This window comes from Nyctereutes procyonoides, unplaced genomic scaffold, assembly GCF_905146905.1.
Source record: "Nyctereutes procyonoides isolate TBG_1078 unplaced genomic scaffold, NYPRO_anot_genome, whole genome shotgun sequence".
Taxonomy (NCBI): domain Eukaryota; kingdom Metazoa; phylum Chordata; class Mammalia; order Carnivora; family Canidae; genus Nyctereutes; species Nyctereutes procyonoides.
The window spans coordinates 6,733,579-6,749,632 of record NW_026575033.1 but is presented as its reverse complement, the minus strand read 5'-3'; the positions used below and the strand labels follow the sequence as shown (position 1 = coordinate 6,749,632).

The window sequence follows — 16,054 nt, the reverse complement described above, 5'->3', positions numbered from 1 at the left end:
TTTCTGCTCTACCTACGGATGACTAACTGCTACAGGAATTACCCTCCTACCAGAAATACCTACAATGTCAGAAAAAATATATAGTACAATAGTTTTCAAACATTAAACATCAGGCTGCCCATGGCGGTGATCCTTGAGAGAAGTCCTATTTCCAGGCCACAGTTACAGGAAGATGGATCCAAAAGAAAGCCCAGGTGTCTTAATGAATTAAAGACACAGAAGTTGGAGCTCAGTGGGCCATGGTAGCTGGAATGCCAAAGAAGGAACCATACTGAGAGAGAGAATGAATGAGTGACTCTGGAGATCTATATGTTCTGGTCTGTATATACATGAGAAAAATCTACCCAAAGCTAGGGAAAGAACTACCAGAATGCAGTAGGATGAATTATTGGAGCTTATTCAGGGCTAGGGATAACTAGTTACACATAATATTGGGAAAACTTAAGTCACACTTTTAAAAACGGGGATAAATTAGACCTATAATAAACACTATTCTGTGCCCATCATAACAAAACTTAAAAGCAGCTCTAAAAAAAAATCAAACTAATTTGCAAGTTAGTTACCTGCAAATCAGGACACAGGCAAACAATATTTAAAGAACAAAATTAAGTATTCAACAACACAGAATTCCAAGTTGTACATCCAACAAAAGTTCTCAGTCATGCAAAAATAGGAAAATAAGATCCATAATGTGAAAAATAAGTCAATGAGAGTAGATATATAAATTATAAAGATGATGGAATTAGTAGATAAGGACTTAAAACAGGTATTTTAAATCTTATAAATGTGCAAGAATATAAAGGAAGACAAATGTGCAGGAATATAAAGGAACATAATGAGGGGAGAAACAGAAGATATAGAAAAGAACCAAATCAAACCTTATGATGAAAAATACAAATAGGAAATGGACGTTTTTCTGGATGGGATTAAGAGCAAATTAGAAACTTCAGAAATAGTATCAGTAAATATGAAAACAGCAATTACAGAAGCACAGAGAAAAATCAGAAAAACACACAACCAAATGGCTGAAAATCAGTGACCAAGAGAATAATCTTGAAATCAATCAAATAAATATTATGCATGGAAAATAAATGTAGGAATAAAAGCAGATTCCTCATTCAAAACCTTGCAGGACAGAAGAAAATGGAATGTCTTTAAAGATCTGAAAGAAAAAAGTCCATTAACCCAAAACTCTATGTCCGGCAAAAATGTCTTTTGGAAAATAAACCAAGAAAATAGAAAATTCATCACCAGAAGACATGTAATACCTGAAATATTAAAGGAAGTGCCTCAAACAAAAGAAAAAATATACTGGGATAATATTTGGATCTATCCAAAGAAATAAAGAAGGGAAATGTTAACTATGTGGGAATTAATAAGAGACTTACCCACTTCTCCTCATATTCACTCATGATGACAAATAACTGTTTAAAGCAAAATTAATAATGTATTCTGGGATTTGTCATTAATTTAGAATTAAAATGTATGATATAGAAATGTATGATAACTATAGCACAAAGAATGAGAGGAGGGATTGGGGGGTGTACTATTTGAATTTTGTGAAACATTGCATATGTATACTATAAACCTTAAAGAACAACTAAAACCCTGAAAGTTATGGCTAATGAACCAATAATGGAGATAAAATCTTAATATTCAGTTACTTCAAAAGAAGTCAGGAAATAAGGTAAAAAGTAAGACTAACTGCAACAAATAGGAAACAAATAGGAAGATGGGAGATTTAAATCCAACCACATTTATAATTACACCAAAATGCAAGTTGTCTAAATATTTCCAATTAAAAGGCAGATATTGTCAGCTTGGATTAACAAAATCAAAACCTACTTCAAATATAAAGGCACAGATAGGTAAAAAGGAAAAGGATGGAAAAAGATTTATCATGTAAACAGTAATTTTAAAAAAAGGCAAAGTGGCTATATCAGTAACAGAAATAATAGCCTTCAGAAAAATAAATATGGCCAGTGATGAAGATGAATATTTGTTAATTACAAAGCATTAACTTATTAATAACACATTAGAATCCTAACTATTTAAGAACAACATAGCTTATTAGAAACTAATTAGAAATGAAGCAGGGGCCAAGCAGCCCGGGTGGCTCAGCGGTTTAGTGCTGCCTTCTGCCCAGGGTGTGGTCCCGGAGACCTGGGATCAAGTCCCACGTCAGGCTCCCTTCAGGGAATGGAGCCTGCTTCTCCCTCTACTTCTGCCTGTGTCTGTGCCTCTCTCTGTCTCTCATGAATTAAAAAAAAAAAAAAAAATCAGTGTTGCTACTCCATAGCCATTCTAATGGAAGGGTTTGATAGAAGATACTACTGAAGGATATAAAATAATATGTTAAAAAAAATGAAATGAAGCAGGGATGCCTGGGTGGCTCAGTGGTTGAGCCCCTGCCTCTGGCCCAGGGTGTGGTCCTGGAGGCCTGGGATTGAGTTCTGCATCAGGCTCCCTGCATGGAGCCTGCTACTCTCTCTTCCTGAGGCTTTCATGAATAAATAAATAAAATCTTAAAAAAAAAAAGAAATGAAGCAGATATTGATGTAACTAAATGGCAAGTTAAGTAAATTGACTCTTAACATTCAGAGACTTAAACTCTCCTTCATGAACAGCATCTGGGTGCCCTAGCCAGCCTACCACCTGCATGAGCCCTGGGACCCTAGTCTACACCAGCACCAGCCATTTATTTCTGATGAGCAGTGAGAAAGTGCTTCAGTGAAAAACCTACAGTTAACATCATACCTGATGGCAAAGCCTGTTACCCTAAGATCAAGAACAGGAGAAGAATGTATGTTCTCACCACTTCTATTCAACATCATCTGTAGGTCCTAGCCAGTACAATGAGAAAAAAAAAAAGATTGACAAAGTATAATGCCTACTTTAGTTGTCAATATTCTGTATAAAATTCTAGAAAATCTACATAAGTCATGTGTTGTGTTACATTGTTATAATAAAAGTCTCCCAATTTGTTCATGCCCTCTGTATCCACAGCTTTTGGTTTACCCACCCACACTGACTCTGGGTTTGGTCATGTGATTGATTTGGCCAATGAGACAAAAGCAGACATAAGAAGAGCAGAGGTGTGAAAAATAATTGCTCACTGAAGCTTGCACCATGTCGTTGCTCTTTGTGACCAGTCCCTGCCATAGGAACAGAAACCAAATGGAGCAGAAATATGTCACTTTATTCTCCTGCTATTTTCCTCCTCTCATTTTCTTTTCCCTTTCTTTTTTCCTTCCTTCTCTTTTTTAAACTTCTCCCTTTAAACTTTTTCTCATATTATTGTATCACTGTACAAGGTTTTCTCCATGACAAGGTCCAGAACTTTTTAAAGGATAGTGTATTTTTTATATAATATGGTTGCTACCATAATGATTGTTAACAAAATATTTGAAGAGTAAGGGAATAGGAAACATCTCTTTGTTTCTGATAATGATCAAGATAGAGAATTTTTATATAATGTATTTTTGTTTAATCTAATATTCACAACACTATTTACTGCATAACTACTACATGCCAAGTCCTGGCAAGTGAACTAGCTTATAAAACAGTTGGTTCTTATGAGGGATACAGATGTCATTGTTGGTAGATACATTGATGAGTATTATGCCTATTATTTAAATATCTAGATATTCAATTTATTTTTATGGTCATTAAACAGAAGAAAATATTATTCATTTTAAGCTCATAAAGGAATATGCACATAGTTATAACCCATTGAATCAAATCAATTAGAAAAATGAAGCCATGATTTGTTAAATATTTGAATCTATGTGACTGATTAAAATCTTCTTTGTAAATAATTTTTATTTTTAAATAGCTTAAGACTTACCAGAAGATGCAAAAATAGTTCTGTTTATCCTTCAACCAGCTTCTCCCATAATGATATCTTAATAGTTGCAATACATTATCAAAGTCATGAAATTGACATTGCTACAATTTTATTTAACTCAGAGACTAAAAGTTCTTTTTAATAAATCCTTGTTTTCTATGTAGATTTTCACTTCATTACCACCTTTTACTCTGGGGATCTTTGAACAGTGTTGCAGTCAGAAGAGCCTGCTTACATATCCACAACTCTACACAGTTTCTCAGACAGGGAAAACTTTCAACACAAAGGTAAACAGGAGATTTATTGCAGGTCTTTCATCTCAGCTCAATGCCAGAGTTAACTTTGGTCTTTTCTTTTTTTGATGCTTAAACAAATAATTAACAAACCGAGGGATGCAGCCCTGTGCAATCATTTACCTTGTAGTTTAGTTTATCCAGGGAATTGAGGGGTAAATAACAGTATGTGGGGAAGAGAAGCCTTAAGGAAAAGAAGCAAGGCACCATGTATGGTCCAACCAACTGCACTGAGCAGCTTCAAGAGGCATTTTGTGTAATGGGCAGTCCTGGAAAAATACAAAAGAGGAACGTAAGCCTATTTTTAGATGAGACGAGTGATTCTTTTGGAATGATTTCTTTCTGGGATCATGGAGTTGAGATTTAACAGGAGAATTAAAGGGATTTTACAGGTCCTAAGAGTAAACCTAACTGTATCTCAATCATTAGTGAAGCTTTAAAATAAATATAGACAGATACTGCAAGTATCTTTTCAAATTAGTGTTTTTGTTTTCTTTGGGCAAATACCCAGTAGTGCCATACTAGATCAATGATAATTGTGTTTTTAATTTTTTGAGGAACTTCCATATTGTTTTCCACCATGGGTGTAGCAATTTGCATTCCTACCAATAGTACACAAGGGTTCCTTTATATTTTCATCAACACTTGTTATTTCTTTTATTTTTAATTTCAGTCATTTTAACAGGTATAAATGGACATCTCATTGTGTTTTTAATTTGCATTTCCATGATGATTAGTGATGTTGAGCATCTTTTGATGTGTTAGCCATCTGTTATGTCTTCTTTGGAAAAATGTCTACTCAGGTCCTCTGCACATTTTAAATCATATTATTATTAATTATTATTATTATTATTTTGGTGTTGAGTTGTAGAAGTTCTTTACATAGGTTACATATTAATCCCTGTGCACTCCTATATTTATTGCAGCATGATCTGAAATAGCCAAAATAGAGAAGCAACCCAGGTGTCCATCAAAGATGAATGGACAAAGAAGATGTGATTTATATATATTACAATGGAATATTACTCAGCCATAAAAAGAATGAGATCTTGCCATTTGCAACAACATGGATGGACCTAGAGGACATAATGCTAAGTGAAATAAGTTAGAGAAAGACAAATACCATATGCTTTCACTTATACATAGAATTTAAGAAGCAAATAACAAAACAAGAGTCAAAAAATAGACTCTTAAAAACAGAACAAACTGGTGATTGCTAGATGAGAGTTGGGTAGGAGGATAGGTGAAATAGACAAAGAGAATCAAGAGCATGCTTATCATGATAAGCACTGAGTAATGTTTAGAATTATTGAATCTTTACATTGTATACCTGAAACAAATATAACATTGTATGTTAATTATACTTCAATAAAAAAATATAGACATTTGGAAAAAACATAGGCCTTTTAAATATATTGCTTCACAGCTCAGAATATGGTCTATCTTATAAATATTTAATATTTACTTGTACAGAATGTTTAAATTAGGTCAAGTTCATAGTGTTCAAATTTCTACATTCTTATTAATTTTGTTTGTTATCCTATCAATTATGGAGAGGAACTAAAATTTCCAACTGAAAGTATGGATTCATCTATATCCCTTTAAAGTTCTATCAGTTTTGCTTCATGTATTTTGAAGTACTGTTATTAGGTATGTAAATGTTTAAGATTTTTATGGATTTTTGGAAGATTTTTTCTTTATTACCAAATTTGAGCAATTTGATTGTGATGTCTCATTTCTTCATCATTTTTGTGGTTGGGGTTCTTTGAGCTTCTTGGATCTGTAGATTTATAGTAAGATCAGCAAACCATGGTCTATAGGCCAAATCTAGTCTCCTGCCTGCTTTTATAAAGTTTTATTCGGAAATAGCCAGAACCATTCATTTACAAATTCCCTGTAATTACCTTACAGTCACAATAGCAGAATTGAGTAATTATAATGGAGATCATGTGGACCCCAAAAATATAAAATATTTTCCATTTTGTACTTTACAAGAAAAGTTTCCTAGTTTATAGTCTACATCATATACAGAAAATTTTCAGCCATTGTTTTTTCAAATATTTTTTTGGGCTTATCTTCTCTCCTCTTGCTTCCAATTATACATATATTAAAACACTTGAAGTTGTCCAAAACCTTATTGAATCTATATCTTTGTTTCATATATTCTCCTCTCTGCTGAATTTTGGGTATTTTTAAAAATTATTTTGTCTTCAATTTACTTGTGCAATATCTATGCCATTAATTTTTCTTTCTGCAGTGTTGAATCTGCATTACTTCTATCTAGTGAATTTATTATCTCAAAAAGTGTAGCTTTTAATCTGTAGAATTTCTACCTGGAAATTTTTTATATATCTTCTATTTCCCTATTTACCATTTGAACATGAAGAATAGAGTTATGCTTTTTCAGCATCCTTGCCTGCAAATTCTCACGTCTATTTTGGCTGTGGGTTGGATTTAATTCATTTATTTACTTCCTTATTTTAGGTAGTATTTTTCTGCTTTTTGGCATGCCTGGTAATTCTGAATTGGATGCCTGAATTAGATACCTAGGTGTTGGATATTTTTGTATAACTATGAATAGTTTTTCTTTGTTTTAGAAAAAATTTTAGTGAAGTATAGTTGGAACATGATGCTATATTAGTTTCAAGTGTAAAATATAGTGTTTCACAAGTCTGTACATTACGCTATGCTCACAAGTGTAGCTACTATCAGTCACCATACAATACCATTATAATACCATATTCCCTATGTTATATCTTTTATCCCCATAATTTATTCATTCCACAACTGGAAGCCTGTGTCTTTCACACCCCTTCACCCATTTAGCCACCCCATCCCACTGTCACTTCCTCCACTTCTCTGTCAACCTTCAGTATGTTGTCTGTATTGATGAGTGTTTCTACTTTTTGTTTGTCCTTGTATTTTTTAAATTCCATATATAAATGAAATAATGGTATTTGTCATTCTATGCCTGATTTATTTCACTTAGCATAATACCCTCTAGGTCCCTCCATATTGTTGCCAATGGTGGGATCACATTTTTTTTAATGGCTGAGTAATATCCCATTGTATATATATTACCACATCTTCTTTATCCATTCATCTATGAATGGACACTTGGGTTGCTTCCATGTCTTGGCTATTGTAAATAATGCTGCAGTAAACATAAGAGTTGCATATATTTCTTTGAATTAGTGTGTTTGTTTTCTGTGGGTAAATACTGAGTAGTGGAATTACTAGATCATGGTATTTCTATGTTTAATTTTTTTAGAAATCTCCATACTGTTTTCTACAGTGGCTGTGCCACTTTGCATTGCCACCAACAGTGCACAAGGGTTCATTTTTCTTCATATCCTCTCCAACACTTGTTGTTTCTTGTGTTTTTTATTTTAGCCATTCTGACAGATATAAGGTGATATTATGGTTTTAATTTGTATTTCCATGGTGATTAGTGATGTTGAGCATCTTCTCATGTGTTAGTTGGCCACCTGTATGTCTTCTTTAGAAAAATGTCTTCCCATTTTTTTTTAATTTTTATTTATGATAGTCATACAGAGAGAGAGAGAGAGAGGCGCAAAGACACAGGCAGAAGGAGAAGCAGGCTCCATGCACCGAGAGCCCGACGTGGGATTCGATCCCGGGTCTCCAGGATCACGCCCTGGGCCAAAGGCAGGCGCCAAACCGCTGCGCCACCCAGGGATCCCCGTCTTCCCATTTTTTAATCAAATTATTTGGTTTGTTGGTGTTGACTTGTAGAAGTTTTTTGATGTACTTTGGATATTTGCTCCAAATAGTATGTATCGTTTGCAAATATCTTCTCCCATTCATAAGTTACTTTTTTGTATTGTTTTTTTTTTAATTTTTTTTATTAATTTTTATTTATTTATGATAGTCACAGAGAGAGAGAGAGAGAGAGGCAGAGACACAGGCAGAGGGAGAAGCAGGCTCCATGCACCGGGAGCCCGACGTGGGATTCGATCCCGGGTCTCCAGGATCACGCCCTGGGCCAAAGGCAGGCGCTAAACCGCTGCGCCACCCAGGGATCCCGACTTTTTTGTATTGTTGATGGCTTCCTTTGCTGTGTGCAAAAACTTTTTATTTTGTATTACCATGATTATTCTTGAGTTTTTTTTTTTCTGGAAAACAAGAAAGTTAACTGGAAACAATCCTTTTGGATCTGCATTTTAATATTTATTAGGAAGGACAGGAGTTGTGCTAAGTCCAAGGATAATTTTTCTTCACTACCAAGACAAAAACTTCTATGTATTCTACCCAATGTTCCATGAGTCTTGAGGTTTTCCAATTTGGCATTAGCTCTGTTTTTAAACCAGTTTCTAACATTCTTTCCTAAAAACAGCTTTGCTCCAGGAAATTTAGGTCACAGGACAAAGTATGTTTTTTTTCCACATTTTTTTCTTCTCCTTTATCTGTAAGTCTTCCTGGCAAGCGTAAAAATAAGTGATATATTTAGAATCAAAAGAACAAAGATTTGTTTTTGTTGTTGTTCGACCATCTCCTAATCCCAACGTGCACTTTTTTTTGACCCTAGAGATTTTATATTAAGATTTCCTCTAAGAAAATTGTATGTGGTTTATTAAAATGTATTTTGACCAGAGTTGGATGTAGATGTAAAGGTGCAGAATGTATCATATAAAATACAGTATGGAATTATATTTAAAATACCACAACTTAAATATTGAAAATATTTTTTTAAATTACTTCCGGTTCTTTTTCATTGGATAATTTAGATCTCTATAATTTTATACAACACGTATGCTATATTTGAGTTTTCTTTTCAAATAATATCTCATATTTTCACAGTCATTTCTCTTAGAAGTAGAAGAAATGGAGTTTTTCCATATCCAGGAAAACATTTTGGCTTTATAACTATTTCAAGCATATTTCATAATGTCACGTTTTTAGATTTAGACCAATGCACTATCATAATTTTCTTGCTTTCCTTTCTTTTAGGTGTTTTGGTTTCAATGTATTAATGCTTTGGTCCACTCCTTTATTCTGTTCTGGATGCCCATGAAAATGTTGGAGCATGGTAATGGCTTCATTGTTTCATATATTCAACAAAGCATGTTCTTCTCACTGGAGCCAGTATTTCTCTGTGTGTGTGTGTGTGTGTGTGTGTGTGTCCTCATAGATAGAACTGAAGGCAAAAAAAAATGGAATTTAAAGATATTCCCCTATATGTAATATTACAATCTGGTTGACATTTAAGAGTTGATTTTAGAACCCATCTTCTTTGTCTTTGACATATATAAATTGAGAATTAGTGCTTTTATTATTAATTTGTAATAAATATTTGAGTCAGCAGGTCTGATAGAAAGCACAACAGTTCTAATGAATTATAGACACCTTCTGTTAGTAAGTTTGAAATTCATGTCTATTTTTTGTTTCACTTCCAAACTTCATGCTTTAGTTTAGACTTTAACGCAAATTCAATATATTGGACCAATATATTGGACCAAGTCTCCTTTTCCTGATGTACATTTTCAAAACAAACATTATGTGTGAAGTTTTTCTACAGACTGACCTGGGTTCAGTACATCTAAATGTAGGAGATACATTTATGAAGTAGGCTATTGCTGTATAATGGGTTCACAGCCACAAATTAAGGTGTAAAATGTAATTACTTTTCTTTAACAAGATTTAATTTTCATTGGGTATTACTAGCAATATGTCCTTTATTGTGGATATATTTTTTAAACATTGAGTTTGAGTTGCATGTGTTTGTGTTTGTTGGTATTTAAATGAATGGATCTGCCATTAATATAGCTAAAGGCCTTCCTTGTAAAAACAATAGACAAAACTTTCAAATGATAACAAATATAGCAAAGTAACAAGCTTACAAAAAGTTCCTTTTGGGATGGAAGTGTGAGGGGCTCTTTGGATCTACTCTCCACTCAAATATGCTAAACTGGTCAAAACTATAAAAAAAAACAGCTCTGCAAATTTTTTGGATATTATCCCAAAGACAAATGAAGAAATATGTATTCAAGCAAGTCTACTGCAACTCAGTAAGAATATCAAGAGTCTGTGGAATTGTAGCTATGACCTACTCCTTCCCTCTCTTATTCACAACCTAGCTTGGTGGAAGCTCCACTGCAAGCAGATGTGGTCAAGAGTGTAGTACTACTAGTCTTCTCAATTACCCATCAGGGTTACTATATTTCACAGGAAAGGCAGCCACCAGCATTTCTCATCCCCCACAATTTTGAGTTACAGAGGCAAAATTCCTGATGAGTATGAACAAGAGGTTAGAGGTCCCCTTTTCCAATCAATTTATATCCATAGGACAGAGTCTCTACTACAGGCGTGACAGGCTAAGATTATTGGGTCCCTTATCACTCTCACCAAAGCTTGCTTGTAGGACAGAGAATCTCTAAAAGATTGTTGGGAAGGCAAGCCACTACCAGTGACTACAACCTCACTATCCTCAAGAGTAGTAGCAATAAGATTTTGCCTATGGTGAGAGGTAGTACTTAAGAAGAGAGGACTCCAAAACTCTTCCCAAAGGAAGTGACTATTTGAAACAGACTAGGGGAAGAGTTCAAGTCTAGGGATGTTCCTAATTGAGACCAATAAACTAAATCATAGGCCTCCTAATTTACCGGAGAAAACCAGGGACAGAAACAGATAAAAATAGCTCTCCTGAGGTAAGAACAAACCTCAAAGATTTGTCTCAAAATTTTCTCAGCCTGAATTTAATTGGATCAGACTGCTGTACAATTTATGTCCTGTAACTTTCTCAAAAACAATAGACTAATCCATGGGTAATTAGTGAAGCCTAAAAAACTGGTGTAATACCAAATGAGTCAGATAGTTTAATGGGGAAATAAGAGAAAAAGACAGTCAAGACAGACAAGATAAAACCAAGGTAACTCTGTGCTTTCCCAGAGCTGGACCTTCTAAGTGATATCAAGGTTTGACACTGGGGAAATAGACTTCACTAAAATAGCCAGCCAAATTCAAAACAAATAAACAAGCATCAAAACAAATATAAATCTTGAAGGGAGGGGGGAATTAGTATCCAGAGTATATTATGTAGAATTTCCAATTTTCAACAATAAACAAAAAGTATAATACACAAAAAAAGATAGGACTGCATGACCCATACACCAAGAAATAAGTAGGTAACAAAAACTGCCTGTGAGAGGGCCTACATGCCAGATTTAACAAAGTGTTCAAATTAGCCCATATAAACATGTTCAAAGAACCAAAAGAAATGCTTAAAGGTTTGAAGGTATGAAGGTACATCAAACAGATGTAAATAATGAGATAGAAATTATAATAAAGAACCAAATAAAAATTCAGGAGTTGAAAACTTTTAATAAAGAATAAAGAACAATTCCTTAGAGTGGCTTAATGGTAGAGTTGAGTTGGAAGAAGAAAGAATTATGAAACCTGATCTTATATTAATAGAAAGTATACAATTTGAAGACCAGTGAGAAAGTAGAATGAGGAAAAATGAACACAGACTCAGAAATTTAAGAAGCTTTTAGACACACCAATATAGGCATATGGGAGTATTAGAACAAGAGCAGAAAAAGAATGAAGTAGAAAAAATATTCAAGGAAATGATAGCTAAAGAACTTCAAATTAGCTTAACAACATTAATATTGCACATCCAGGGGGCTCAGTGAACTTTAAGTGAGATAACTGCAAAGAGATCTATATCTGGACACATTGGAGCAAATATGTTGAAAGCCAAAAACCATGGGATAATTTTGAAATCAGCAAAAGAAAAATTACTCATGTACAAGGGGTAAGATTATAGATGACTTTTCATCACACACACAAAAATAGAGGCCAGAAGGCACTGGGATGACAAATTCAAAGTGCTGAAAAAAAAACTTTCAACCAAGAGTCTTATGCCGAGCAAAATAATCTTTCAAAAATGAAGGCAAAATAAAGACATTGCCATATAAACAGAAAAAGAGATGATTTTTTCACTCTACTACATATTTTTCAAGAAATAATAAAGGAAATTCTTCAGATTAAAAATAAGTAAACTCAATCCACAAAGAGCCTTGGTAAAAGGTAATTATGTAATCAGGTATGATAATGTAAATCTATATTTTTTCTTCTTTTCTTTTCATAAGTGATTTAAAAAGAAATGTCATAAAATAGTATAGATGAAAAATCTTCATCCAAATTTCCACATACCAAAACTAGAAATATATATAAGGTTATACATAAACACCAAATGTGATTTACCCCAAGAATGTAAAGCTGACTTAACATCCCACAATAAATTAATCTAATACATCATAACAATAAAGGACAAAAACTACATGATCATCTCAATAAATTCAGAAAATGCATTTGATAAAAGCCAATACATCTTCATGATAAAAACAGTCAACAATGCAACAACAAAAAAAACCCCAAAACAGTCAACAAAGTAGAAATAGAATGGATCTCCCTCAACTTACAAAAAACATCTACAAAAACCCCATAGTTAACATTTTGCCTCATGGTGAAAGACAGAATGCCTTCCCCTAAAATCAAGAACTGGACAAAGATATTTCTAACATTTCTATTCACTATTGTAGTGGAAATTTTAAGCAGTACAGTTGGGCAAGAAAATGCAATAAAAATTACCCAGATCAGAAAAGCAAAAGTAAAATGATCTCTATTTGCATATTACATAATTTTATATATAAAATTCATATATGTGATGCTAAAATTATATTTTTATAAAATGCTAAAATTAAAATACTATTATAAGCGATAAATTAAGGTTTCAGAGTGCAAGATTAATATACAAAAATCCATTTTATTTCTATACAACAGAAATAAGGAAACAGAAAATGACATTAAGAAAACAACTCTATTAAGTACTGAATAAAAATGAAAACTCTTAGAAATAAATTTAACAGAAGTGCAAAATTTATACTTTAAAAATTGCAAAACTTTGCTGAAAGACTTTAAAGAAGGCTTAAATGAATGTAAAGATAGCCCATGCTTGTGGATTAGAAGATGTAATACTGATAAGCTGGCAGTACTTCCCAAATCAGTCTAAAGGCCCAATTAAATCCTTTTTGAAGTACCAGCTGACTTTGCAGAAATGGATAAGCTGATTCTAAAATGTGTATGAAAATATAAGTGACTCAGAATAGCCAAAACGAACTTTAAAAAGAAAAACAAGTTGGAGAACTCATACTTCTTGATTTCAAAACTTACTCCAAAGCTACAGTAATCAAGACAATGCAATATTGACATAAGCATAGATATATATAGCTCAATGAATAAAATTGAGAAATAAGCCCTCATATTTATTATTAAGTGATATTTAACAAGTGTGCCAATGCAATTCAGTGAAGGATGGGAAAGAACACTCTTTTTGACAAATAGTTCTGAGGCAAGTGGATATTCATATACAAAAGTATAAATCTGGACATATACCACACACGAAATATACAAATGAACTCAAAATAGAACTAAATGAAAGTGTTAAAGTATAAATAATTAGAAGAATTTATAGGGATAAATATTTTTTACTTTGGTTAGGCAAAGGTTCTTAGATGTATGACACCACAACAGAAACAATACAAAAATAAATAAATTGGATTTAATCAAAAATTAAAAATTGTGTATCAGAAGACACCATTAAGAAAGTAAAAATATAGAAAAGATCAATGAAATCAAGAGCTGCTTTTTTGAAAAGATAAACAAAGTGGATAAACCTTTAGCCACTCTTTAAGAAGAAAAGAAAGGACTCAAAGTCCAAAAGGAAGGGGGAGATAAAACAACCACCATCATACAAATACAAAAATATGAGAATATTACATATTCTCATATTAATATAATATTATACATATATAATAATATATATTATATGTAATAATATAAAATATTACATGCCAACAAATTTGACAATCTAGAATAAATGGATAAATTCCTAGAAATAAACAATCTTCCAAACTGAATCAAGAAGAAATAGAAAACTTAAACGGACCAATTACTAGTAATGAAATTAAATTAGTAATCAAAAATCACCCTCCAAAAAAGTCCGGGACCAGACAGCTTCACAAGTGAATTGTACCCAACATTTAAAGAAGAGTTAATAACTATTTTTCTCAAACTAGTCTAAAATAATAGAGGAATAAAACTTCCAAATTCATTCTATGAGGCTAGCATTACCCTGATACCAAAACCAGCACTATAAAAAATGAAAACTATGGGCCTCTGATGAGCATGAATGCAAATATCCTCAACACAATGTTAGCAAGCTAAATTCAACAATGCATTAAAAAAGTCATTCATCATGATCAGGTGGGATTCATTCCAGGGATGCAAGTGTCTTTCAATATTTACAAATCAATCAATGTGTGATAAATCACACTAACAAGAGGATGAATAAAAACCAAATGCCTCAACTAATATTCGATAAAGGAGGAAAGACTATCCACTGGAAGAAAGACAGTCTCTTCAATAAATGGTGCTGGGAAAATTGGACATCCACATGCAGAAGAATGAAACTAGACCACTCTCTTTCACCATACACAAAGATAAACTCAAATGGATGAAATATCTAAATGTGAGACAAGATTCCATCAAAATCCTAGAGGAGAAGACAGGCAACACCCTTTTTGAACTCGGCCACAGTAACTTCTTGCAAGATACATCCACGAAGGCAAAAGAAACAAAAGCAAAAATGAACTATTGGGACTTCATCAAGATAAGAAGCTTTTGCACAGCAAAGGATACAGTCAACAAAACTAAAAGACAACCTACAGAATGGGAGAAGATATTTGCAAATGATGTATCAGATAAAGAAAGGGCTAGTTTCCAAGATCTATAAAGAACTTCTTAAATTCAACACCAAAGAAACAAACAATCCAATAGTGAAATGGGCAAAAGACATGAACAGAGATCTTACAGAGGAAGACATAGACATGGCCAACATGCACATGAAAAAATGCTCTGCATCACTTGCCATCAGGGAAATACAAATCAAAACCACAATGAGGGGATCCCTGGGTGGCGCAGCGGTTTGGCGCCTGTCTTTGGCCCAGGGCGCGATCCTGGAGACCCGGGATCGAATCCCACGTCGGGCTCCCGGTGCATGGAGCCTGCTTCTCCCTCTGCCTATGTCTCTGCCTCTCTCTCTAGCTCTCTCTCTGTGTGACTATCGTAAATAAATAAACATTAAAAAAAAAAAAAAACCACAATGAGATACCACCTCACACCAGTGAGAATGGGGAAAATTAACAAGGCAGGAAACCACAAATGTTGGAGAGGATGCGGAGAAAAGGGAACCCTCTTACACTGTTGGTGGGAATGTGAACTGGTGCAGCCACTCTGGAAAACTGTGTGGAGGTTCCTCAAAGAGTTAAAAATAGACCTGCCCTACGACCCAGCAATTGCACTGTTAGGGATTTACCCCAAAGATACAGATGCAATGAAACGCCAGGACACCTGCACCCCGATGTTTCTAGCAGCCATGTCCACAATAGCCAAACTGTGGAAGGAGCCTCGGTGTCCATCGAAAGATGAATGGATAAAGAAGATGTGGTTTATGTATACAATGGAATATTACTCAGGCATTAGAAATGACAAATACCCACCATTTGCTTCAACGTGGATGGAACTGGAGGGTATTATGCTGAGTGAAATAAGTCAATTGGAGAAGGACAAACATTATATGTTCTCATTCATTTGGGGAATATAAATAATAGTGAAAGGGAATATAAGGGAAGGGAGAAGAAATGGGTAGGAAACATCAGAAAGGGAGACAGAACATAAAGACTCCTAACTCTGGGAAATGAACTAGGGGTGGTGGAAGGGGAGGAGGGCGGGGGGTGGGGGTGAATGGGTGATGGGCACTGAGGGGGCCACTTGACAGGATGAGCACTGGGTGTTATTCTGTATGTTGGCAAATTGAACACCAATAAAA

The 16,054-nt window shown here is 34.0% G+C and overlaps 1 protein-coding gene across 1 annotated transcript in view; it reads left to right on the top strand.

Annotated features, from left to right (window-relative positions):
- LOC129504494 (phospholipid-transporting ATPase IB-like) overlaps positions 1 to 16,054 on the top strand; it is a 158,885-nt gene that overhangs the window by 118,688 nt on the left and 24,143 nt on the right. The window contains exons 28-29 of the mRNA XM_055317216.1: positions 4,012 to 4,134; positions 9,112 to 9,190. Coding sequence (XP_055173191.1) covers positions 4,012 to 4,134; positions 9,112 to 9,190 — 202 coding nt within the window. The remainder of the gene's footprint in view (positions 1 to 4,011; positions 4,135 to 9,111; positions 9,191 to 16,054) is intronic.